This window comes from Chondrus crispus, genomic scaffold (genome assembly GCF_000350225.1).
Source record: "Chondrus crispus Stackhouse genomic scaffold, scaffold_221, whole genome shotgun sequence".
NCBI lineage: Eukaryota > Rhodophyta > Florideophyceae > Gigartinales > Gigartinaceae > Chondrus > Chondrus crispus.
In genome coordinates this window covers 136,573-162,320 of record NW_005179097.1, presented here as the reverse complement: position 1 = coordinate 162,320, position 25,748 = coordinate 136,573, and the positions used below count along the sequence as shown (strand labels likewise).

The 25,748-nt window shown below is 55.7% G+C and overlaps 6 protein-coding genes; 3 read left to right on the top strand and 3 right to left on the bottom strand.

Moving 5' to 3' along the window:
- The first annotated feature begins 459 nt into the window (after positions 1–459).
- Positions 460–3,833, top strand: CHC_T00004250001 (hypothetical protein). XM_005715544.1 is given in 2 exon segments: positions 460–3,735; positions 3,736–3,833. 1 exon segment carries the CDS (start codon positions 460–462, stop codon positions 3,733–3,735), a length of 3,276 nt encoding a protein of 1,091 aa, XP_005715601.1. The 3' UTR covers positions 3,736–3,833.
- Positions 3,834–6,985: 3,152 nt separating this feature from the next.
- CHC_T00004249001 (hypothetical protein) lies at positions 6,986–7,390 on the top strand. The gene has a single exon (XM_005715543.1). It carries the CDS (start codon positions 6,986–6,988, stop codon positions 7,388–7,390), a length of 405 nt encoding a protein of 134 aa, XP_005715600.1.
- On the bottom strand, positions 7,391–7,621 carry CHC_T00004248001 (hypothetical protein). The gene has a single exon (XM_005715542.1). It carries the CDS (start codon positions 7,619–7,621, stop codon positions 7,391–7,393), a length of 231 nt encoding a protein of 76 aa, XP_005715599.1.
- A 1,827-nt stretch (positions 7,622–9,448) lies between these two features.
- On the top strand, positions 9,449–10,634 carry CHC_T00004247001 (hypothetical protein). Its single transcript, XM_005715541.1, has 2 exons — positions 9,449–10,412; positions 10,513–10,634. The coding sequence occupies exons 1-2, from the start codon at positions 9,449–9,451 to the stop codon at positions 10,632–10,634; spliced, it is 1,086 nt and encodes a 361-aa protein (XP_005715598.1).
- A 357-nt stretch (positions 10,635–10,991) lies between these two features.
- Positions 10,992–11,516, bottom strand: CHC_T00004246001 (hypothetical protein). Its single transcript, XM_005715540.1, has one exon. The coding sequence runs from the start codon at positions 11,514–11,516 to the stop codon at positions 10,992–10,994; it is 525 nt and encodes a 174-aa protein (XP_005715597.1).
- Positions 11,517–11,704: 188 nt separating this feature from the next.
- Positions 11,705–14,038, bottom strand: CHC_T00008529001 (WD40-repeat containing protein). XM_005715539.1 is given in 4 exon segments: positions 11,705–12,715; positions 12,716–12,749; positions 12,832–13,911; positions 13,980–14,038. 3 exon segments carry the CDS (start codon positions 14,036–14,038, stop codon positions 12,716–12,718), a joined length of 1,173 nt encoding a protein of 390 aa, XP_005715596.1. The 3' UTR covers positions 11,705–12,715.
- Between the last annotated feature and the right edge of the window lie 11,710 nt (positions 14,039–25,748).

Genomic DNA, 25,748 nt, shown 5'->3' with positions numbered 1-25,748 from the left:
CTGCCGTCATGGGCATCCCGACTTCAGTCGCTTGCCCACGTGCGCATGCTCGTGGGCGAGCGAGAAACTTCCGTGTCCCAGGATGAAGACGACATGCGCGAGAGGAATGGCCTCTTCGCTAGTTCTCAGCAGCGTCGGGGTATTGCAGATCGGGGCAGAGGAGTACTTAGACGACGACGTTAAAACAGTCCGGTAGTCGAAAAGGATCTAATTTGAACCCTGCTTTTCGAGCCAATAGCAGGTCATAATTAAAACCCCTTACAAATGGGTCAAAGCGAAGACAAAGACCAAGACAGGCAAGTGCCCAGAGAGAAGACAGCCGAGCCGTCTTCATCAAAGCCGTGGCAACCGATGGTGGGCAACTTTTTCGTGCCTGCTGCCTGCCTCCCGCTTCTTCATTCACGGTAACGAGGCAAGGTCATTCTACATACCCATGCAGGCCTCGCTCTCTTAACGACAATGCTCTCGTGGTGCAGAAACCTCTTGCTTCTTACAACGCTGCTTGTCTGTTCCGAAGCATTCCACGAACTCCATTACATCGCTACCTTTAACACTTACCACCCTTTTTACATCCAAGAGTCCCTCATCACCTCGGCCCTCTCCCTACTTCCCCAATCTACCTGGCACATCCTCCCGCGCACCAACCTCGCCGCCCGCACCCTCCCCACCGACTTTGCCCTTTTCGAATCCCCCGACCCTTCTGTCCTCCGAGAGCTTCGCTCCGCGCCCTTCATCCGCTCCGTTACTTCAGAGGGGGAGCACGGCCGCCGGCTCCGCGCCTTCCTGCGCAACCAGACCTCCGACTTCGAGGAGCCCGACATCGTCGACCCGGTCTCCAGACGCGCCCACCATCGCGACATACCTGGCATCCACGCCTTCGGCGCAGGTCAACTCTGGCGTCTCGGCTTTACGGGCGAGGGCGTCAAAGTCGCCGTCTTTGACACCGGGCTCATCTCGGATCATACAAACTTTGCCCACGTCGTTGAGCGCACAAATTGGACAGAGGAAAACTCCACCGTCGACGTCGTGGGCCACGGCACTTTCGTCGCAGGCCTCATTGCGGGTAGCCACCCGGCGTGCCCTGGGATTGCACCGCACGCTTCGCTGTACGCTTTTCGCGTCTTTACCGGTGCCCAAGTCAGCTACACGTCCTGGTTTTTGGATGCCTTCAACTATGCTCTACATGTCGGCATTGACGTCCTCAATCTCAGCATCGGAGGGCCGGACTTCGCGGATAGTCCGTTCACAGACAAGGTCAACGAGCTCACCGCGCACGGCGTCATTGTCGTGAGCGCCATTGGGAATGATGGGCCGCTGTGGGGAAGTTTGAACAACCCCGGAGATATGATGGACGTCGTCGGCGTAGGAGGAGCCGAGCCAGATGGGAGCATTGCCAAGTTCAGCTCCCGTGGCATGACCACCCACGAGCTGGATGGAATACATGCATCGTACGGGAGAGTCAAGCCCGACCTTGTTGCATACGCCAGGTCGCTCGTCGGTCCCAGTCACAAGAACCTGCTGAGCTGTCGTAAATTGAGCGGCACGTCTGTGGCGAGCCCTGTTGTGGCAGGAGCAATCGCCCTATTGGCTTCGACAGTGCCGAAGGATCGCCGGCGAAGGGTTGTTAATCCAGCGAGTATTAAGAGAGCCCTGATTCAGAGCGCGCGCAAACTGCGCATGGCTTCCATTTATGAACAGGGCGCTGGATTGCTTGATATTGGAGATGCATACGATATCATACAGCAGATTGACGCCGAAGTATTGGCCGCAATGAAGACAGAGCAGCTGCAGGGCAAAGGCCTCAACATTGAAAGGAGCCTTGCCAGCAGAGACCCCAGCTTGGGTTTCTATGACGAAGATGATGGAGAGAATGCGAGCTCTATCCCAGGACCCACCGCTGCTTTCTTTCCCTCCTTCTATGACCTCACACCAGCTGGGTGCCCGCAAATGTGGCCCCACTGCGCGCAACCGCTTTTTGCGGGAGGAATGCCGATGAATCTCAACGCCACTGTGCTGAATCCAGCTGGGGTTAGCGGAAGAATTACAAACATAACCTGGGTCGGAGGGCAGCACGGAGAATTCTTGAATGTTGAGGTAACAGCCCCAAAACGATTTTGGCCCTGGGCAGCAGGGTTGGGTCTTCACCTTTCTGTGAATGACTTACGTCATAGGCTTACAATGCCAATAACGGCCTACGGAGTACTGCGAGTCCGAGTTGTCAGCGTGCACAAACAAACGCACTCAGACATTGAGTTACCAATCAAAGCCTCCATAATTCCACCCCCTCAACGAGAGAAGCGCCTCTTATGGGACATGTTTCACTCCATCCGGTATCCACCAGGATATGTACCGAGGGACAATCTGGCGGAAGCCAAAGATATGCTGGATTGGCTCGGGGATCACCCCCATACTAACTTCCAGAGATTGTTTCAAGCATTTCGAGATGAAGGATTTTACATCGACATTCTGGAAACACCAGTTACATGTCTCTCTAATGCGGATTTGAAAAGGTACGGGGGACTCCTCCTGTTAGACTCTGAGGACGAATTTTCTGCTCTTGAGAGAAGGTCTCTCCGTGATCTAGTAACACAACATGGACTAGCGCTAATTGTAGCCGCTGAATGGCACAACGCGGACATAATGCGAGAAATTCGTTTTGAAGATGATAACACGCGGTCCTTGTGGAGCCCTATCGTGGCAGGCGGAAATGTACCTGCCTTGAATGATTTACTGAGTCCGTTCAGTATTGCGTTCGGGGATGCCGTCGTAAGCGGTAATGTGAGATTGCAGGGTCAAGCTTTTCGAGTTGAAAGCGGCGTTCCTATCGTGAATTTCCCCGAGGGCGGAGAACTCCTTTACGTCTCAGACCTTGCACTTCATGAGTATAAGACACGTCAGCACGATTCAGTGCTCCCTGGCAATCGCCTACCAGCAATGCCGATGCTTGGCCTGGTGAAATGTGAAGCGGGGGCTGTGTTATCTTTCGGAGATACAAACTGCATTGATACTGCATACAGAGGGGCCAAGTGTTATCGTTTCTTCGTCGAAGCAGTAAGACACACAATCTCTAATTGCGCGGGAGTAGCAAACTGCGAAAAGATGCTTCACGAGTCTCGAATTTTGAGTCAAGCTTTGGTCCCAAATTCTAATTTTCTCCGGCAAAAGGCGGCGCCTCTGGCAATCGGCTCTTATGCGTTGCTACAGCCGCATCGTTGGTTCGGAAGGCATGGCCTCACTGAGACTGAACCGAACGGTGAACAGAGGCTTTGCAATATGCGAGACGAGCTCAAAACATGGGCTGTTCTTAGTTCTGGTTCTCTCAGTCGAGTGAAATTTCCACAGCAGAAGAAAGCCGAGCCGCTTGGTTCTGATCTAAATTACTTTCGCTCTTTCAGACAGTACGGGATTGAGATGCCGAACAGCCGAACGGGGCCCCCTCACGATTATCAGAACTCTTTGAACTCGTTATTTTCAAGTACTCGCGTCCGACATTTGCCGTTGCAATCACGAAATCGTGGTCTATGTTTTCTTTTTACAGGCGTTGTCCTAATAGCCTTTTCTTTTGTTTTAAGGAGGAAGGCTTGTTCTGGGCAGCATCGAATGTACCTGAAGCGACGCAACAATCGACCTAGGCAACTAGTGCCAAGTGTTAGTGCCTTCCCCACAAACACGCCCCGCAGCCATGCTTTGTCCAGCGTACTTAGCATAGGTAGTTTAGACAGTCCTCGTCGTTGACGACTGAACACAAACGGCGAGGTATGATTTTTGCCTAACTTGTCCACAGTGAACAACTAAACTAATACTACACAGTACTTCCTTTATCGTTGATGCCACATACAATAGTCCACGCCGTGCCCAACTTTTTCTTGCTGTTGTTCGCAATGCCGATCCCCGACTCAAAAACGTTCAGCAGAACCCGCACCGGTGGACCAAAACATTCTGTCAACAGTCCGGCAATACTTTACTCGTCCGTTTCCCACTGATATTCTTCAAAAAAAAGTACCCTCCGAATAACCAAACATGTTTCAGAATCGTTCTCTTTCTTTTTTCCTGTCCTCGCGTGCGACTCAACTTATGGTAATGTTGAAGGCAAGTGGAGAACATTCACCCCATACAATTCCCGCGCAGGCAATATAATGCTTCACAAAAAAAAATCTCGAACTTGCAGGAGGTAAACCAGCTGACCACTTGCCCAGCAGTCAGTGCGCACAGTACAGTAAAAGGGCAGTACTGTAGTCAGTGTCTGACTTGTTGCTTCTAAAACTAAATCAATTCTCATGAGATGTTGTAAACGCTAAGCTTTGCCTGATGTCAGGCAGGTGTCAACACCTGATGGCTGCGCCTATGTATCCTCATTGGGGCAGTCTGAAAGCATGCAAAGATCGGCTCAAAGCCGGTTCTAAACCAAAAACGGCGCGTTTCAGCCTCAGAGTTGCTACAATACTTCAATGTACTGTACTCTACTAGCTAGACTGTCGGCAATATCAAAATGGAGTTGTCAAAAAACGACGGGGAAGAAATAATATGCTAACTACATCGCCTCTGGTCTCCGCCGTTGTGAGCTTAAAAATGTTCACTGAAAGCACAACGGGCAGGAAATAGCAGAGCATGTCCATTTTCCTCTATAGATATTAATCAACCAACCAATGCACATAATGGCTTTCTTAAGCGCCCCTGCAACTGACAAAAAACCTGTTGCTCTAAAACGAGGGAGGCCTGCTGATAAGTTTCGCTGCTAACAAAAGTACATATATATGGGTTCCTAGAGTTGTGATCACGCTCTACATCGCTTCCACGTACAAAAAACGATACATTGGGATTCAGTGCTACTTTCCAGGTTTCTGTCACAATTCACGACCTGAGCTTCTGCTCATCTGCCAATCCGAACAAGATATAGCATACGGTTTTGCTCGCCTCATCCTCGCCCCTATCAAAGACCTACCCGATTTGCCAAGATTCAGAACCAAAGCTTCTCATTTGACTAATCGCTCGTTAATCAAACGCCGCACTATGAGTAAGTTGCAAGAAAGAAGCCTAGGGTGCACGAAAAATGATCATTCCACAACCGCTCTCGCAGAGATCACAACGCCGAAAAGACGGTCACCGTATGTGGTGCACTTGTCGAGAAAGAAGGGAGCCGGCCCATCTCCCCCCGCTGCACATCCTCCTCAAATCAAAGCAGTTGGCTTCCCTGGCCTAAGTCTATCTCGAAGCCACTCAGCTCGCCCGCTTGGCAAAACACTTTTAGTCAAGGCTGAGTTTGTTTTTGCCGATCCTGGAGTGCAAAGCAGCGTGACCTTACTCGGGGACTGGGACGATTGGGAAGGCACATCCATGAAGATGGAGGAAGAAAACCTGTGGTCTTGCATCGCGATTCTGCCAACCGGGCACCGGCAATTCTACTTCTTAGTTGACGGGAAGCCTAGGCTGTCTTCGAGACATCCTGTGAGCCCCTGTGGGACGAAGAACTGGCGCAATGTCCATGGTCCTCGTCAGTGCGGCGGCGAGAAGGAACCGACGGACGTGTTTTACAGATGGATGCAAGAGCGGTTGGAGGGTTTAGGTGTGGCGGTGGCACCAGGGGAGATGGACAATTCGTTGATGGGGGTCGATGGCGGAATGGAGCTTCCTGCGACTGTGCGCAAGAGAAATAGGGTTTGGGAAAGGATCGAAGGGTTTGGTTGGGGGGCGATCGCGCTGTTTTCGTGTTCGATTTATCTGGTTGGGGTTGCTGTTTATTCCCTGCTCTTTTCGGAACGAAGGGTTGCGTGATTGCGCAGTCTTGGTTTAGAAGAAGGCCCGCAGCAACGAAAAGTATCTGGCGGAAACGGTATTACGTATTAGAAGGAGAACACGCCAACTCATCTAACCGCTTCTCTCTATCGCTCTGGCTCTATGATGTAGACACAAATGCTACCTTCGAAGCTACCTTCGAAGGTAGCATTAGCTTACCTTGTAACGTTAAGTCGCCCAGTAAATGCTTTGATTCGATTTTTCATTTCTGAACCTTTCGGCCTAATACTGTACCAGCGTTTTGTTCTCATACTGCACCCTTGGGCACCACTACTCAAGTACAGTACCCAAGAGTACTGTACCAAGGGTACAGAAGCATTTGCTTCTCGAGACACCGCTCGCGCACTCGACAAGCCCCATCGCCCCGCAACGGGCGAGGCACCTCCCTCGCCCTCACCCGGATGTAGCTCTTCACCCGCCTACATCCCCCGCCAACCGGACATGACCGAGTTACGCCGTCGTTCCCAGAGTGCGCAGACCAAGCCATCGTCAGCGCCCGCGAGCCCGTCTCGCGATCCCGCGTTAACTCCTTGCATCCTGCGCCCCTCAAGCGTTGTTCTCGTCTTTATTTTCGTCTTCCTCTTCTCCATCGCTGTGCCTTACTTTCTCATATCCCGGCCCTCCCGCCCTCTGCTTCACCCCAGCGCCGTCTCTCCGGCAGAAGAGGCCGCCATCTCCGCCGGCGTGCTCCCAGTCGAAGATGCCATCCCGACCGTGTTTGCGCAGCGCGCCATCGTGTGCATGCCGACTGTGGCGAGAAGGGCCGGAAAGGTCGAATACGTGTCTAATGCTGTGAAGAGCTGGCGCTTGGCCACAAGGAACAGCACAACCGTGAGGAGGCTCGTTGTGTTTGACATGAACGTGCCTGTGGGGGCTGGAAAGCTGCCCACGTGGCTCAATGCCGTCTTCGGGACGGCGATCGGAGGGAAGGAGTTGCCGTCTTGGTTGACATTGCTGACCAGAGAGAGCGAGGACCTCACTGCCCCGCGCAAGCTGCTGCACGGCGATTCGGAGGAGCGCGTTAAGTGGCGCTCGAAGGAGGCCCTGGATTACGCCGAAGTGCTTCGTCGATGCGCAGGGCTAGCGCAGGTGGCCTACGTAATTATCGTCCAGGATGACGTGCTGTTCACGGAGCGCTTCGACGAGGTGGTCAGTTGGTGCGATGCCAACATGGTCGACGAGATTGTAACCGATGAGGAGACTGGCCGGCGGCGCATGCGCCGGGTGTGCAGCGCGTCGCTGTTCGATCTGCCAGGGACGAAGACAGGCGTCGACGCGCATTCGCTGGATGCGAGCAATATGGTGGCGAGGGTGTGGAAGATGGATCGCGTGTCCGCAATGGTCAAGTACTTTGTGGCCAATTTTGATGAAGCGCCCGTGGATTGGCTTGCTGGTCGCATTTGTAGGAGCCAGAGGAGAAAGACGTTGGTCATGGAGCCCAACCCGGTCAGACATCGGGGGAAGTTCTCGTCGTTTGAGCAGAATGACCGCGACGGCTTGCTCACATGAGATGCTAGGCGGACAGTTGAACGGATTGCAAAGGTGGTCCAAAAGAATTCGGACCAATACGAACGGAACAATGCGGCTTAGGATATAGCTAACAGGTTTGCAAGCACCGTTCGCCATGGACTGGGAGGAAAGGGGCGAGGTTCTGTTTGTTTTGCTGACTCCAGTCGTTGCTGCAATCTTCGCTAAGATTCGTTGGAAGAATATTTTGACGTTGCCTTTGAGCTGATTGCCGACAAATCGTCGTCAACGAACAAACGTGTATAGGAAACGAATATCGCAGACACCTGTTTCGTTGGAAACTCAGGGCGGCCCGCCTCATCCGGAAACCCTTGAATTGCAACTAGTTCATGTTTCTAACTTTCGCGTAGTCTGCGTGCGTATATAACTAACGCTCAATAACAAATCACTGACTTACAGACTCATCAAGCATTGCATCCCCACCAAACTCCTACCCATTGAGGCTTCGGAGCGGGGTGAGAATTTCCTCATTCCACCGACGAGACGAACATCCCCCGCTGCCTAAATCACACCTTCGACATGTGTCAGTCCTCCCTACTTGAACCATCCCCCCAAGACCTGCTTCCCCCGCCCGACTTTGAGTACCACATCGCGGCCTGTCTCTGCGACAGCATCCGCTGGATGCACCGCCAAATAGTGTCCACTTCTCCCTCGCACGCCATCCCCGAGCCATCAGCGGCCAGCCTCCCCACGCAATTCCCCGAGCTGCACCGGCGCGTGCAGCTCGCCTACATTCGGCGTCGCGCGGCCGAGCGCGCGGCGGCGACGGGCGGGCAGACGGAGCAGCTTCGCGTGATGGCGGCGCGGCGCAGAAGAGAGGCCTTGCTGCAGGAGCGGCGCTGCAGGCCGCGGTTTGTGTGGAGCGGCGCGCTGCAACAGCTGTTTGAGGAGGCGGGGCAGGCGATGGGCTGGAGGGCGGCCCCGTACTCAATGCTGGTGGAGATGAAGAAGCGCGGGGCGAAACAGCACGGGCTTACCACGGCAGTGGTGCGCGGGAAGCTGAGGCAGTGCTTGAAGGAGAGGAGGAAGTGTTGGAAGGGGGTGGAAAAGCTAAAGGTTTTGAAGAAGAAGACGAGAGCAGAGAAGATCTATGAGATGCTGCCGGAGATGTGCAGGGAGAAACCGACGGCGCATCTCGGGGACAAGTGGATGTATTTTGATGAGGAGCTGCGAATCTAGTTGGGTGGGATGAGCGCGGGCGGGCGCAAGGGAAGAGACGGGAACGGTGGGAAGGAGGTGGACGCTTTTGCGCTGGGCTCGTAAAAGTATGTTGGATAAATTAAAACAAAGAGGTTGAAGTGCTCTCGCGGCCTTCTCTGGACATAAGTAGCACACATGCTGGCTTTGCTCATTGCTTGCCGAGCGTCAGCACGCATGCACAATGTGGCTGTGGATTAGCGTCTTAAACAGGAGTGAGAAGACGACTCTCAACGCGAGAGTGGAATGGAAGCGCCAGTCTCAATACACCTGCACTAGACAAGCAGACAAGAAGACAGACGCTGAAGCTTCCAAAACATGTCCTGCATGCCATGCCGGGGGGTGACGAAGAAGTTGTTTGTATTTGCCGCACTCATCGCCTCACTGCAAAGCGACCTTTGCGACTCTCGGGGAAACGCTAGCCCTTCGGGCGGGACCTCCCACGGGGACCCATCTCCGGACCCACACCCATCGGCGCTCCCTCTTGATTCTCCACCCGATGTTTGCCAACGAGCTTTTCCTTGCCTTCCTCCAGAGCAGCACACCCCACGCGATGGCCCAAAACCAGCCGAGGCCCAGAAGGCCGATGGTGCACAGCTGCGCCACGCCCACGTACGTGGTGGCGGAGCGCAAGCGCCGGTGCGTGATGAAGGCCGCGGCGAGCGTCCCCGTGCCCGGCGCGAACACGTTGGCGATGAGAAGCACCAGTGAGGTTTCCGGGCTCGGCGGCGAGCTCGGGATGCCCGTGGAGAGAAGTTCGACGGCTCTTTGGAGGGACATGGTGGCCGTAGTGGAGGTGGAGGCGGAGGTTGAGGTAGAGGAGGAGGTGGAGGTTGGACCCTGAGAAGCGATGGCCTATCTCGGTCAGTGACTTGATCCGCTGCTGGAGAGGCTCACAGCCGAGGCCGTTGATTGGCCACGTGCGAAGCACATGTCGGAGGCGATGCAAACCCTACCTCACAAATTTTCCTCAAAAATCACATCCACCCCCGCGAGATATCTCCTGGAGATGACATCCCCAACATCCATCCCCTCCCACTCTCACCTCGCCTCACCCACCCTCCTCCCACGCTCCCTCCTCCCACTCCCATCCCCCGGCCAGCGCCAACCTCCACCTCACCGCATCATGTTCGCCTTCACAACCCCGACCGCGCTCTCCGTCTCGAATTTCCACCCTTCGCCCCGGCGCACGACGTCGCCGCGCCGCGCGCACCATGCCACGCCGCGCATGTCGACGTACCGCTACTCGCCCACCGTGGACGAGTTCTTCGCGCGCGACGTGACGCGGCAGTACATCGCCAAGGCGTGCCCGACAGGCGAGCCGCCGCTGCAGTGCATCGAGGGCAACACGTTCGACGCGCCGTACGAATCCCGCACGCTCAAGCGCCAGGCGCAGCTGCGCTACCGCCAGCTCCCCACCGCCGTCAAGGTGCACAACATGTACGAGACGCGCAGGGAGGCCCTCATCGCGTGCCACGGATGCTCGCACGAGGAGGCCCGCGTCCTCAACAACCCCATGATGGCCACCGCGATGATCGTCGGCCAGGCCGAGAGCACTCGCGCGTGCAGCAGGTATATCAGGGCCGCAGGGAAGGACGAGGACGTGATGGTCCGCAGCGTGGAGAATGTGTACATGAAGGCCGTTAACCCCGGTGGCGTCTTCTCGACTGCGTGTACCGATGGACAGGCCAAGTACGAGGCGTACTTGAGCCAGGTCAGGGGGAAGGCCGCCGAGTTTCGAAGCAGGCAATATAGTAAGGCGGCGAAGGCGGGCGCAGCCTATGCCGCGAGGAAGAGGGCGACGGCGAGGACTCATATTTGCGTCTATGAGGATGGGCTGTATAACAAGTATCCCAAGATGGCGGGGAGTATGAGGCCTTCGTTTGGGTATTATGGTATGTTATTTCTGTTTTCTGTTGTGTGTGTCTTGTGTCTGATTGTGGCGATGGATGTACTAACGAAGTCTGTATGTTCTTGTCTCTTCCTGTGTGGCAGCTCCGTTTGTGTCGCGTCCTTCGGATGGCACGCAGGCGCGCGTTGGCGGCATTGCAAAGGACCCTGGGTATGTTTTTGCTGTCGAAAAGCTCGGAAAGATGCTGTCGTCGGCCAAGAACTAGGCAGTTTTCTTTGTCGGATTTCCTTTTCTGTTCTCGGATGAAAATCCCATCATGCAATCGTGCGGATTTCGTCACGGAGAAGGGGTCGTTTTGTGTTCCGCCGATGTAGACGAGTTTGTAAACAGTTTTTCATCAAACACGCAGCGCTTTGGGAACTGCGATTTGCTCGACGTTTTCAAGTCCCATTTCAAATACACATGGCCCTTTTTAATTCGGTGTATCATTTTCCATTCCGCCGCCACATTACAGTAGGTAACCGCTGTGGTAGTTGGCAACTCCGTCCGTCCTGCCGTTAAATTCTGCTCCTCGTTGGACGCTCCCCCTGAACGTCTGCTTGACTCCAGCATCTAGAGGCTACTAGACGTTTCCTCTGTCGACGTCCTCCATGTTAAGACCGGCCCCGGGGGCCGCATGCTTTCCACTCCTCCATCGCGCTCCCGTCCTCACTCCCTCCTTCTTCCTTCCTCCGACCATGATTCTCCGCGTGAGATTGCCGTCCGGCCGAACGGAGCGCGTCTCGCTGCCGCCCAACGGCTCGCTCTCGGACCTAGGCGGTCTCATCGATTCGCTGGGCGCCATGGACGGGCTCTTCAGCCTGCACGGTGACGTCAAGCTCGCCACGCCCTTCGACGTCTCTACGGCACGCCAGGGCGATTTTGTGTACGTCAAGGGGAAGGTGAAGGAGGTTGCGCCTGCGGCAAGTCCGTCGCCGCCCAGCAAACCGCAGGAGAAGGAAGCCGCGGACGAGGACGGCAAGAAAGATGATGAGTGGCGTCCGCGCTGTCTGCACGGGCCGAGAGGCATGTGCGAACGCTGCATGCCCAAAGAGGATAAGCGCGAGCGCTGCAAGGCGGAGCTGGCCAAATGGAAGGGGCGCGGCATGAGCGTCGCGGTCATGGAGGCCTTGGACGCGCTCAAGCGCAAAGTCGCGCCGCAAAAGGAGGCGTGGGCCACGGCCGCGGCCGTGGATACGGATGCTGCCAATGAGTTTCAATCGTACCTGGCAAAGACGCACTTTTCGCAGCAGCGCATCGGCATCTGCTATGGTGATGTCGACCAGGAAACAGGCGAGACCCGCGTGTTAGCGATATACGAGCCGCCACAACGGGGGGACGATCAGCGTTACGTAATGGTGGAAGGTGAGGAGGCGGGCGACATGACGTCGCGGGCGGATGCGTTAGCGGACATGTTGGGGCTCAAGAAAGTTGGTGTCGTGTTTTCAAACAGACCACGCAAGTGTATTTTATCGGCTTTGGATGTTGTCTTTGTCTCGCGACTCCTCAGTACGATGAGTAAGGAGGAGAGAAAAGCTTTTGTCGTGCTCGTCGTCAGCCCTGCCGAGACGGGCGAGACACACTTCGAGGCGTATCAGATCTCAGACTTGGCTGTCGAACTGTACGAAGCTGAGATTTTCGAAGGCGAAGAAAAGCAAAAACCAAACGGCGGGCGCGTGCTATGCAAGGAAGAGGTGCTGGTAGAAGGGACCGATACAAAGAAGGTCCATACCGAGTTCTTCATCTTGAATATTCCCATCAAGAGTTGCAAGAGCTGGCTCCGCACCTCCTTTGCGATAGAGAATCGAGAAATCGTTCCGCAAGGGCCCAGTGACGTGAAGAAAGCTGTTTCTGATACGAGTATGCCGTATACCAAACGACTTTCTGACTTTCACGCACTCCTGTTCCTCTCGAATATGTTTGACATGAAATCGGATATGCCAGGCCTTGCCTCCTCAGTCAAAGCGCAAAGTGATGACATTGGCGAGGGATTCCGACTCATGATCGAAGGGATGGCGTCATCGTGAGAGTAAAGCTGACTGCGTGTCTGGCCCTGTAAACATACGTTGAAGGACCCACTCTTGCGCGACAAACATCACTGCATGGACTATGCATATCTCAATAATCGCATTTCGCCTCTTGTCAAAACAAGAGACAAAGGCAGGCTCGTCAAGCATCCACGTAAATACCTTGGTATGCATGTCTCTTGTCAAACTGCAGTCGCAGGTTTGCCTTGTCCATGCCCTGGAGCATTTGCGCAACTCGGGGTAGAGTAATTCTAAGTATCGCCCACGGACACGGTGGGCACTATGCCACGAGAGAAGGGTCAATGGTAGTTTTCCTGCGCTCGCAACCAAATGTCACAGGGTTAGAATTATGACAAACGCGAACATCAAATCCATGGCACAACAAAAACAACTTACCACAAACGAATGGTGCCATCATCACTTCCGCTAGCATAGCTCTCACCGTCCGGCGCAAACCTGAGGACCCAGACGGGCCCATGATGGCCGCGATTCGCCTCGACCTCACTAGCGGTGCCGTCCTTCTTCAAGTCAAACTTGCGCACGGTAAGGTCCTGCCCCCCTGTGACCATCATATCCATCTGCGGGTACCTCAAGCTAGCGCTCTCCGTGGACACAGGAACGGCGACCTGCATGGTGCGCTCCATTTTTTCCAGATCGTAGACAGAAACGGTGGCGTCGCCTGCGGTGACGGTAAGAAACTTGCCGTCGGGCGTCAGCTCACCCGACTTGGCGACAGAGCCCAGCGGGAGGGTGCGCTCGCGCTTGCCGGAACGCACGTCCCAGATGGAGAGGACCTTCTCTTCGCGCTCCCCAGAGGTAGCCGAGACGACGATGTCACTGCCTGAGCGGACGTAGCGCGCCAGCTTGACGGTAGTCTTCGCCTTGGGATCCGCCGGGGCGAGAAAGGCGACGGGGGTGTCCTCGCATGCGTTGACATCATAGATGTTGATGGAGTTGGTGTTACCCGCGGTGAGCAGGCGGGAGGAATCGGCGGAGAAGGCGACGGACTTGCAGATGTGCTTCTGCGTGAGGGTGGTCTTGCACTCACCGTTGACGGCGTCCCACAGCCTCGCGGTGAAGTCGGCGCCGGCCGTGGCGGCGAGCGACGCGTCGGTGGAAATGCAGGCGCCCCATACGGCTCCCTTGTGGCCGACAAATGAGCCGACCCAATCGCCAGAGAGCCCGTCGCGGAGCATTGGGATGCCGTCAAGACAGGCAGACATGAGGAAGACGCCCTCCGGGCCTGGCGGCGAGTACTGCAGCTCGACGATACCACGATTGTGACCAGGGCAGACGAGGGGCATTTGGCGGATGGGAGCACTCATGGTGGCCGACAGGGTGGACGGTGGACGGGGAGAGGGGGTGGGGCGGGGGGGAGGAAGGGAGGTGATACGAAAGGATGCGGGGAGGAATTCGAATGCGGATGGGATGGTTTGTAAATTAAGTTGACGGCGAAGAGGGCCGTCAATGGCGATGCTGCTCGCGAGAGTGGAGTGGAGTGTGGTGAGCCGGCAAAGCGCGACCTATCGCCGTGTCGATGACACGTACTCCACCGACTGTAATGCAGACCGCTTTCAGAATCGATCAAGGATCTAATTTTCATAGAGAGAGAGGACTGACTGACGATATGTAAAGGAGGGTTGCCCTAATTATCGGTCACCCGCCCCAACCCGTCAGTCACCCCTAATTGTTTCAATAAATTCCCAAAAAATAAGATTCTTGTACACGTAAGGGGCCAAGTTTCAGTACTCGGACTATCTCATTGCTGATTATCTCTGAAAGTCGTGGATAGATTTAAAAACAAATCTTTCCAATCGCTCTGCCAGAGCGTTATACCATGACAAACCAATCCGCCACTTGGCAGGAATGCAAATTAAGTGCATTCAAATCCCTCCAAAAAGGCGGGCTTTAGCTCTTTGACCGAATCTTGCCAACCGAGCCCCTCATGGCCGCCCTCAACGCCCATTCAGATCTCATCCGAGCCCTTCACTCCAAGATGCATGCCGCTCTCCCGCGATTGCCTCGAACGCGGCAGGGCAGGCGACAGGCAGCCCTTGACATGGTGGCCGCCGGGTCTATGAGCATACGAAAGGCATCCAAGTGGAGCGGCATTGCATACTCCACCTTGCAATCTGCTGTGCAGTCCGCAAAACAACTGCTAACTCTGTCGGTCAGGACCTCCTAAAGGACGGTCGAAAACTTCTACTAGTGTATGATGGATATCGATCTCATTTATCTCTCCGCGTTCTGGAATTCTTTCATGAGAGAAATGTGGTCGTGTATGCTTTGCCCGCCCATACATCAGGCAAAACACAGCCTCTTGATTGTGTGATGTTTGGTGCGTTTAAGAGAAAGCTGAATAATGTGTTTATAAACATTGGTATGGCAGACAATATTGAGATCGATGTATTTGACATTTGCTCAATCATCACTGAGGCGTACGACGACACATTTATTAGTGGTAACATTAAGGCCGCCTTTCAGCGGTCTGGTATTTGGCCTCTGGACATGCACCGGCTGCTGTCTGTGCCACGACCCAGATCTCCAGCTGACAATAATGAGGTTCTGGGTTGTGAGCAACTGGAAGAGCTTTTTAAGAACAAGCAAGCAGAGCTACGAAATGCTGTTTTGGGAGAGACCGCTATCCTTAAACCACACGGGTACGTGGACACGACTTTCGGGGAGGTCATAACGTCAAGTAATGTGCTTTCATTAGTGAGAGCGGGGGCGAACAGGCGCCAGGCTGCGCGGAACAGTGCTAAAATTTCTGCGCGAAAGAAAGGACTGGAGGAAGCACGCAAGCTACAAGCGAAGCGAAAACGATCCGAGCTGTTGTCAGAGTATGTGTGCACGCGTCGCGCGACACTCTGCTGTGAAACTGTACGGGATTACAGGAAAAGCGTGCGTCCTTTGCAGGTTAGGCGTGCAGCTGCCCGATATCGCACCGCCAAGGCCCGCGGACAACAGCAAGAAAACACGCTCCAGTCCAGCGCCAGGGTCCTCCACCGCTGCTACGCCCTGCCCGGCGCGGCCCCATTTCGCACTGCAACACTGCACATGCCCCGCTCCCATTCTTTCCCCATGCGCCGCGCCTGCAAGTCCCCCGCCGCCCGCGTACGCCCCGCTCCCAGTCTTTCCCCACGCGCCACGCCTTCAAGTCCCCCTCCGCCCGCGTACGCCCCGCTCCCAGTCTTTCCCCACTCGCCGCGCCTGCAGGTCCCCTTCGGACCGCCCTTCCCCCCTCTTTTACATAAACGTCGGCGCCGGGCATGTCTCCAACAGGGTTTCCACTCGTTCACTCGATGACGTGGCATACAAATTTGTTATATTTTTCGTTGGTTTGATTGGGCCACATTAACCTGGTGACCGATCTGTAGGCACAAAGTGGCTTTTTTAAGCCCTTTTTGTTTCGTAAACTGCGCGAAGATGTTTTTGATTTCGAGCTCTTGGACAAAACATCGTGATTCACCAGTCTGTCAAGAACGAACGACACCAAAATGTCCGTGAATGACCAATCAATTCTACTTTTGATTTTATTTTCTTCGCAAGTGACCGCTAATTAGGGCAACCCTCCTTTACAGTGTCCGCACCGGGCACTGACGCAAAGTACAAAATTCCCAAATTTCTCTCAAGGATTAGAGGGTTTACGCAAAAAACGTGACATGGCTAAATGCGCAAAAATGAGTCTTGTGCCGTTCTGAATTTTCCAGAAACAACATTTTCTTTTCTTTATCAAGGTTAAGAGACTGAATTGAACTAAAATGGAACTGATAAGTATAGACTTGGCCGAAGTCAATGCGCCTGTGTTGTTTCTCTCCAACTCAAAGCACTAGAAGAGAGAGAGGCATGAAGTCATAGACGGGAGGGTGGGCCGGGAAAAATGAGAGGCCTGCGGTGGCCGCAACTTGGTTGCCGGCCGATCTCTTAAAGCCCCCATTAGACGTAGTACCGTAAGGAGGTGCATCGGGCGGCGCGCGACAGACAGTGGCGGTGAGCCCCTGTCGGTGGATGCCAAGGCACTCGAGATCACAGAGTGGGTGCTAGTCGGATCACGCGAATGGTGCGTACGCGTGGTGTATTGCCAGCTGCTGGCCAACCTCTCTATACAATGCATGTCGTTTCATCGGCATAATCTGCGCCTACACAAGACGAAACAGCTATAATGACCAACAGAAAGGAGGTTAGCGGAGGCAACTGCCACAGATTCCGGCGGAAAGTCCATCCGACGAGCTGTCAGCAGCTCGTCCGATTGACGTGCCCGCTTCCACTGGACGACCTGGCACCAGCTCGTTCAGTGGAAGCGGGCATGTCACAGCCAGGCAAACACGCAAATGGCGGCGCCAGCCGTCGTGGCGGATGCGGCGAAGTCTTGGGCCAGAGAAACCAGACCGAGGCGGTCGATACTCGAAATGTGTGGTCAAAATAAAGCGCGGCCATTGATTCCCTGTTTGGTCCCCAGCCAAAACGCGCCAAGCGCACCTGAAGGGGATTCCGGGCAGTACTTGTCACTTTAAGCACCGGCTAGATGATGAAGAAGAAGAAGTCGCAGACGAAAACTTTGCTGCCACCGCCGCCATCCAGAGTCGTCAGCGCCGCGCTACCGGTCCAGGAGCCGGGAGCCTCGCACCCAGCAGCAGTATTTCGACGCACGAGCGCGCTGCCGGTGAGCGTGGCTTCTGTGGCCGCCCCGGCCCCGCTCCATCCCGTGCAGGTTCCTCCTCTCGAATCTGCCGTCGTACCGCTGCTGAGAGTCGCTCTTACGTGGCCCCCTCCTCCGCACCCGCGCAAGGAAGCCCCAGGTCAAGTGCGGTCCTGGGCTGCTGTCGCCCACGCCTGCATCCATGCCTCCGACCCCCGTCCTCTCCATCGTTCTGCACCTAGGTTTTTTGTGCTTAAATCTCCCAGCTTCGACCTGCTACATGTGCCTGTGAACACCCGCGCACCAGTGCTCACGCTGGCATCTGCCCAAGCCCTTGTCGCAGTCCCCGGCAATGCTTCGCCCGGCTGACCTGGCAGCAGCCCGTGCCCTGGTGCGCACTGTCGGTGTCCCCGTTCGCCTTGACCTCCACACAGGGGCCCCGGAGGCGCCACCTGCGATCACAGCCGTGGCTATGGCCCCCACCTCTTCACCTCACGGTGCCTTTGTGTCATTTGAAGCAACCCAAGAAGCTCTCCGCCTAGGCGCACGACTCGCTCCAGCCACCCTTCCGCCGCATGTCATCATCCCGGGCGTGGGACGTTGGACTTACATCTACCTTGCAGCTTCTGATACCTACGCCCTCAAGCGCGAACTAGCCCACACCCGCCTCGTGTACCAAGACCTCCAAATCCTCACAGCCCTGCTCCTGGACACCGCCCAGAACCTTTCTCCCTCCCCGGCTGCCGGGGTGGCCCGTCGCCTCACCCTTGAGTCCCATCGACTGTTGCGACGCAAAACTGCGACATCAGTACCCATGCGTCTTCGCAACGCCCTAGCCGGTGCTCTCCAAACTACCGCCAGTAACCTGTATGCTGCCCTCAAAACAGTCCCCAAGGACCACACCTCGCGTCCCTCTTCTCAGACAACCCCCTCTCCCGACGTCACACCCATGCCCCACCTCCCCCCTTGATACCCAAGTGGGGACCCCTGACCTAACTGCCCCACCTGCTGCCTACCCTACAACCTCAGACGGACCCTCTTCGCACCCGGCGCCCGACATGGCGCCTGCCCCACCCTCATTTAATGATGCTGTTGATGCAGCAGTGTCGCCTTTGGCCCATCATGCAGCCCCAGCTGCTGCACAAACTCACGCTCACGCACAGAGCCCTCCTCAGTACTCAATTCAACTGACTCTACACCCATTCGTATGGCCGCCCAAAGCCCCCTGCCCCCCCAACGCCCCCAGCTCGCCGATACCAGACTCCTCCTCGTCCCCAATGCACGAAGCCACCCCAGTCCCCCCATCTACCCACGCCTTGGACTCTCTTAGACCGTACAGAAAAGGCACCTATCTCCAAGCACACGCCGTAGGGTGTCTCAGGCCGCGCAGCGCCCTCGTCGGTCCGATTGGACATCGCGGCCATCATGAACGTCCTTGTGACTCAGCCCCTTGCCCCCAATGCTCCGCCTGCCAGTTCACCGCATCCAAATCTCCACCCCAACCTCCACTTGCCCTCAGTTGTGGACCTTCTCAGATCTCCCATCCGGCCATCAGACATATTCACCTGTATTCCCGGCGTCTGTCTCCCTCGCGTCGTCCTTCTTTTCATGAACCTCGTCCACCGTACTGCTTCCTGCACAGATCCAGTGGACACTCACAAGTCATTCTTTCGCCTCCACATGTTTTGGACTGTAGTTCTCTGTCGCGCTTTCCGAGGGGAACCCGGCTGGCGCACCAAATCTGGTCAACTGAAGGTTCTTTTCTCCCGTATCCGCCGTGCTGGCTCAATGCTGCAATGGCCAGCGCTATGGCATGAAGCCCTCGAAGCGCACCATACCCGTCAGAAATGGCACGAACGCCACCCGCGACGATCTGCCCCCCGACCACACACGCCCGGCGTACTGCCCGAGCTACGCGCCTCGCGTCGCAAGCCCAATACTCGCGCGCCCTGCGTGCGCTCACGAACTCTCTTCTTGCCGATCTGGATGACCCCACCACCCTGACCACCCTTAAATCGTTACATTCCCCAACCCGGCCACCCAGTTTGTACCATTCCGTTGTCTGACCTACCACCTGCCCCGCAGGTAGAGGAAAATTCAGTAATGCGCGCTGTCCAACGCATGAACCCCCACTCTGCTGCCGGACCAGATCGCATGTCCCCACGCCTAGTACATCTCCTATCCAAGTCGCTTGTCAGCCCTACGGCTGGCATAACGGGCCTGGGCACTCTCACGCGTCTGGTCCGCCGCTTAGCGAGCGGTGACGTCCCCGAGGCCACAATGGCACTGATTGCCGCTGCCACACTACTCCCCATACAACAGCCCCCATCAAAAATCCGGCTGATAGCTATAGGCCAGTGCCTCAGGCGCCTCGTCATGAAAGTCCTCTTTGGTACAGCCATATCCGACACTCGTGACTACCTCCACCCGGAACAGCTAGCGAACAGGGTGCAAAATGGCATGGATGCGCTTGTTCATGACGCTCGGATGCTAGCCGGACGTCATTCCGACGATCCGGAATTTGTCATAGTGTCCATAGATGCAAGCAACGCATTCAACTTATTTTCTCGACAACAAATACTCAACTCGCTTCCCCGTCAGGCGCCTTCCTTAGCCCTGTTCTGCAACCTTGTCTATGGGCACACAGTTCCACAGCTAGTCCTCTCGTCCACACCACCGCGCATCATACACAGTCAGGAGGGAACACAGCAGGGCGACCCCCAAGCATGCTTATATTTTCCCTTGCTATTCAGCCCCTTGTCCGCCGCATCTCCGAAACCTGCAACTTGGCCATGAATCGTTGGTACGCAGACGATGGCACTCTAGCTGGACCCCTCCCCCACGTTCTTCACGCACTACGTCTCCTCATATCAGAAGGTCCATCACACCAGTTCTTCATAAACAAGTCGAAGACAAGAATGTGCTGGCCTAATATTCCCTCCGTTCCTCCGCAGTCCCTCACCTCAGTCCTACCCGCTCCTAACATATCGAGTGAGGGAATTTCGCTGCTCGGTGCGCCGATTGGCAATTTTTCTTTCATGACACGCCACACGAAAGACAAATTGCTGCAGTGCGACAACACCCTAACACTGATAAGCGACATTGATGATGCTCGCACAAAATTTCACTTACACCGTGTGACAGCGTCGGTGTGCCGTGTTCACCATATGTTCCGACTAATCCCGCAATCCCGCCAAAGGTCTCGGAGCCGCTTGCCATGCTGTTTGATGATCGCAAATTCGAGCTTATTCCCGTTTCAACAATATCCCACTGTCTACCTCGGTCACATCTCAAATACGCCTTCCCTTTCGCTTCGGTGGACAGGGTCACATCGCACTGAAACCGCTTCTTGATTCGTCCTATGCTGCCAGCCTGATCGACTCCGCTCCGTCACGCGTGAGGGGACGTAACTTTACCTCAGTGCAAGAATACCACCGTATGGCCCGCGCTCCCCTTCACCGAATGGTCTCCACTCTCCCGCCTTTCCTGCGCCCTGAAGGCTATAACCCACTGCTTATGACCGCTGATTTTGATCTCGGCTTCTTAGAGCCATAGACGCTGATAGAACGACCTGAACGAATCAATCACTACTTATTTCAGGTTATTCATCAAGCTGCGGCTAACTGATACTGGAAACACGAGCTGTGGAGTGCACAACCCAATCCCTCCGCGCACAGTACATCCACGGTCCGGCGTCGAGTGCGTTATATCGTTAATGGCACCGGGTGCCATTAACACGGTGCCCCTGCCTTCCTTAATGCCCACCAATCGCTGACGTCTACAGTTCACAGCGCTCAATGGTCTGTAATGCTCAGGCGCCACCTCGATGTTCCTGTGTATGAAGATTCGATCCGGCCATTGATATGTCCTCATTGCAGCAAACGAATGGATTCGAGAGGTGGTCACGCAACGCAGTGTAAACATGGATTTGGCATCATCCATCGCCATAATGCAGTTCGATCCACGCTTGTGCGACATTTATTCCGTGCAGCTGGAAGGGAATGCAAGATCGAAGTTCCGTTTCTGATCCCTCATACACAAAACCGCCCAGCTGATGTGCTCGTCCAACCTTCTCCTCCACGACCGGGCGCCCTACCCAAAAAGCCTACCGCCTATGATGTAACCGTTCGCAGTCCGTATGCTAAAGCAGTTCTGAGTCAAGCTGCTCAATACCCCGCTGCGGCCGCTGAAGCTGGGCACTGCGCAAAAATTGCAGCCCTCAAACGCACGGTACATGACGCGTTGCACATCGCCATGGACGCCCCCACTCCTGCGCTCGACTAGCACTTCGTCCCGCTAGCATTTGACACCCTTGGAGCCCCAGTGCGTGTCCTTGATGAGCTCTCGAAGTCGATTGCTTACTGCGGTCACTGCTCCTTGCTGCAGCCAAGACTCAGATCCAACAACGTCTCAGCTACGCAATATGGTCTACTGTGGCCACCTCCATCCTCACCCGCATGCCGGCGCATGCCACAGACGTTGTCCACCCACTCCACGTGTAAGCGTGAAATCTACCGTATGCGTTAGGATATGACCCTATGATACCCTGGGATAAAGAAAAAGACGTACTTGCTCTGTGTGCGCTCCGATCCGGAGTGAATGCGACGAATACCTGGCCCCTACAGGCGGGCGCAGGTCGAGCGCCGAGATACAGCGCTGTAGCGGGCGACTCAGCGTCCTACTTCCTGCGTCTGCGCGCTGGCCTAGCAATGCGTAGAAGCACCCATGCGAACCGCGGACGTGTGCCCATCGCACGAAAAGATCGATTAGAGACGGCAACGCGTTCCAGCGCACGTAACGGACGAGGGCAGCCTATCTCATCGCGCGGCCGTTCATGCCCGAAAGCCGCGTAGTGATGGTGTGCTCACAAAGATCAACGTTTTCAGCGAGAATTGACATAACGGAGCTTTCACGCGGCCCGTTCACACAATACGCGAAGACGCACGCAGCAGCATCGCGAAGCAGTGACGGATCCGTGGTGCTCATCCCCAGCCCCCATATCTGCTGGGCGACTGCGGCAGGGATGCCGCACCGGACAGATTGGCGGGGATATTGTTCTTCCTCCCAACGCGGCTATGCGCGCTCAGCTGCTTGTACAAGAGGGAAGGTCGGGACTGGGAATCGCAAGACATCAACTGCATCTGCCTTACTGAGCTCATGTATTGCTTGAGCGAAGCTGTACTCAAACTCCGCTTCCCTTGCTCACGCTGTATAGTGACCCAGCAAAAAAAGGCTAGGAATTGAGCTTCATTCACAGGCAAGTAGCTTCGTTTCTCGTCATCGCAGAAAGCAACCCAGGCCTTCCATTGGGAAGAGCGCGAATTTACCGTGCGCGGCGCCCACGCATCACTCCTGATGAGAGAGGCTGAGCGAATGAGGCCAGGCGTGGGCTTCATTGTGCCCATTGCGCGCACGGCTTCATTCGCAAGCTTCATACGCTGAGCTGCACGCACGCCTACTCGAAGTTCAGGCGGAGGACCAGGACCCTCCAGTCTGGGTTCAAGCTGCGGTGAGCGGTCCAGACCTGCTCTGGAGGCATCTTCAGTCTGTGGTATAACCCCCCTGGGGGACTTAATTAGATTAGATTGAGAACCAGATCAGCTACTGTAGAGCCCGACGCTCTACAGTACTGCTACGAGTACCCCACGGGTACAGGGCGCACGCGGGGACACGGGCACATGTGTACCTCGCGGGACGGAAGCGCGCGCACACACTTGTACTGTCAGCCCCGATGGCTGACCGTATTACAGTACAGTCCGATCTGTACTACAGTAGTCCACTACAGTACTTCGGTACTATAGTGTTATTGTAGATTGTTTTGTATATTAAATATGGAGCGGACCGGCGGCAGTGGAGGAGTACAAGGACGGACTTGTCACCCACCGACCGTCAAGGTCCGTCTTCCAGCTTACCTAACCCGCGCGATCCGCCTTCACGCGCGTTAACGGGACAAAGCGGGTAGGGGACACATGCGTACGCGAGCAAGTCTAGATCCGCCTCCGCCCGTCATCGCTGGTACGTTACCCAGCGCTGCCCCGGGGCGTCGGGGCACAGATCGGCCCGCGAGTACGCTCGTCTCCGACCGTCCCGATCTACCACGCTACCAGGGCCCGCTTCCCTGTCTCGATAGCTGTGTGTTCTCCCCGTCTTCTCGCCCTCCGGAAGGGTCTACGTCGAGCTAAGCATACAACCCTATACGTTGGGGGGTGTTTATGCTACACAGTCTGTCCGCCTGCGAGGCCATCCTCAACGCCTCCGCGTGCCGCGGCTGCCGAGACCAGTCCGGGATTATCATCATTCCTGGTGCTGCGGTCTGCAGGACCTTGTGCAACGTTGCGCTGATGAGGTCGACGGGTGTGAATAGCAGCCAGACCTCCTGCTGGCCGCACGGGCAGCTGAGCTCGGCATCTGCCTGCCAACGCTACTGTACCGGATTGTTGCCCAGCGGTCTGAAGGGAAACGTGTCCCGAGGAGCTAGAAGCCCAGCCAGAACGGAGCGCCTGAGCCATTGCTGAATTTTCAAGTCACCGCGGGGGAAGCATCGCGAGAGAGCGTCGATTTGCTACTGACGGGATCCATTCGGACCGTATGTGAATACCGAGATAGTCCAACACGGCTTTCAATCGCCGGAAATCCCTCATCATTGGGCGGCTAGACGAAACAAAGGAATTCGTGATATACACCACTGCTTGGTTGTCGATGTGCATCAATAACCATCTGTGCCCTTGCTGTGCGATCTCCGTACCGAGGCCCCGATCGGTAGCAATAAACGTATTGCCTTCAGCTCGCGGTAGCTGATAATCTCTGCCCTGTCCTGTCAGTTCCAGATTCCCTGAGCCCGCCAGTGTCCATCCAATGCAGGGCGCAAATCTCTGTGATTCAGAGTTCCACCCCATCCCACGTCGGCAGCGTCTGTATGCATTGCAGCTGTTGGATCGGGCGGCACCATCGGCTGCCCCAAGAGCCCTTGTTCCGTGATTATCTGCCACGTCACCAGATCGCGGATGCTCTGATGACTGAGCCTGATTCGTCTGCGCTTGTCTCGCAGCCGCCGGTTGCTGCTGATGTCCCAGTACAGCGAGCGCGTATGGAAGCGGGCCCACGGCATAGCGAGCGTAAGTGAGACGCACACTCCACAGATGTGCATTACAGATTGTCTCGTGACCCAACGCCAATTCAGACGAGCATCTCTGAGGAGAGTCTTGGCAAGCCCTCGCACCTTCTCGATCTTGCGTGGTGTGACAAAGAAGCGCATCTGCGCGGTGTTGATTTGCACACCCCGGTGCTCGAATACGCGTGAGCAAGTCCACTCCCCCTTGGTAGTGTGATGCGCCATCCCGAGCCGCTCCATCGCAGATTCGATACGCCTTGTGGCTTGTGCGCAGCGCTCTAGAGTAGACACTGTACGATGTGGAGTTGGCGCGATAGCAAAATCGTCCAAGTACCAGAGGACTCGGTAGCCATAGGATCGTAGCTCGCGAATAAACGGTGCCATCAGATGGGTAAGCCACAGAGGCGAGCGTCCCCAGCCAAATAGGAGCGCCACGCATCGGTAATACTCCTCTCCGTACCGAAACAGGAACCAATCGCGCATGTCCGGATGTAGCCAGAAATGCCTGTGTCCTTTCGCAATGTCCGTTGACAGTAGTTGATCGTACTTTTGCGGCTCCAGTGCAAATGCTGACAGAGATTCCATCTTTATAGAACCCTTCTTCCAGTGCTTCGAATGCTTTGCCAAGTTCACAATAAACCGCGCTTTGCGCCCCTCGGGCCCATCCTGCAATACTACTAAGCTGGACGAAATCAATGCTCCCTTCCGTCGAGCTTGCTCCGCGTAGGCAGCGACACCTTGTGGTAGATGCCCGTCTGGCATCCGGTTGCGAGGTCGGTAGCCGCAACGGCTCGGTCTTCCTCGCTCTGTGGGATCTCTCCCAGCCCCTGCCCTTCCCCTGGGATTAACGGGACTGAGGCATGCTCGAGGATCCCAAATTGGGTCGCCCAGAGCTGATGCTCCGAACAACCCACGTGGCGCCATTCTTCAGTTCGAGTTTGTGTCTCGCCCCAGAGAGGACGGCGCCGGGCGACTCGGGCAATTGCTTGTCGCTGGCGGCCCCAACTTTCCTAGAACGCCGCGTCGCGTTGCTGGCTGCCAAAGTGGCGACCGCCTTCATGATTTGTGTATGTAGGTGACCGTCCAATCTGTCGACTGTTGTTTGTAAGTCTTCGGACGGAGCCGTGTCTTAACGAGCCTCGAGTGCAGGCACAGTGCGCTTCACCTAGAATGGGTTCTTTGTAGAGAGCCTGTAGAATTGTACGCGAAGACCGAGCACTCGTAGAGCGTAGCGATTGCCTACCGCAGCCCATGCGTCGAAGAGAAGTGCGTCGGCTCCCATGTCGGTGCTATTTATTACCTCCTGGCGAAGGGCGATTGCAGCTTCGACGAATGCGAGCCAGTACCCGGTAGTGTTAACATAGTTAGCCTCGTACTCATAGTTGGCACGGAGGCTTGAGTGCTTCTCCATCTCTACACGCACCGGCCAAGCTCGATGGGCGAAAAATCTGCCGGCTGCAGCGCCAGCGCTCGGTCCTTGCTCGTAAGGCCAAGGTGTCACACTGAAGTCCTTGTCGTCCCGACAGCGTCCGGCGATCTGGCCGTAGGCCTCCATCCACTCTG

Excerpts from the sequence above, each read along its gene's own strand:
- CHC_T00004248001 (XM_005715542.1), bottom strand. The coding sequence starts at position 7,621 with ATGAGGCGGGCCGCCCTGAGTTTCCAACGAAACAGGTGTCTGCGATAT.
- CHC_T00004249001 (XM_005715543.1), top strand. The coding sequence starts at position 6,986 with ATGAGGAGACTGGCCGGCGGCGCATGCGCCGGGTGTGCAGCGCGTCGC.
- CHC_T00008529001 (XM_005715539.1), bottom strand. The coding sequence starts at position 14,038 with ATGAAAATTAGATCCTTGATCGATTCTGAAAGCGGTCTGCATTACAGT. Across the intron at positions 13,912-13,979 it reads CATTACAGTCGGTGGAGTAC|CATCGCCATTGACGGCCCTC; the intron begins GTGTCATCGACA and ends TCTCGCGAGCAG. Across the intron at positions 12,750-12,831 it reads GATGGCACCATTCGTTTGTG|GAAAACTACCATTGACCCTT; the intron begins GTAAGTTGTTTT and ends TTGCGAGCGCAG.
- CHC_T00004250001 (XM_005715544.1), top strand. The coding sequence starts at position 460 with ATGCTCTCGTGGTGCAGAAACCTCTTGCTTCTTACAACGCTGCTTGTC.
- CHC_T00004246001 (XM_005715540.1), bottom strand. The coding sequence starts at position 11,516 with ATGCCGCGCCCCTTCCATTTGGCCAGCTCCGCCTTGCAGCGCTCGCGC.
- CHC_T00004247001 (XM_005715541.1), top strand. The coding sequence starts at position 9,449 with ATGTCGGAGGCGATGCAAACCCTACCTCACAAATTTTCCTCAAAAATC. Across the intron at positions 10,413-10,512 it reads GCCTTCGTTTGGGTATTATG|CTCCGTTTGTGTCGCGTCCT; the intron begins GTATGTTATTTC and ends CCTGTGTGGCAG.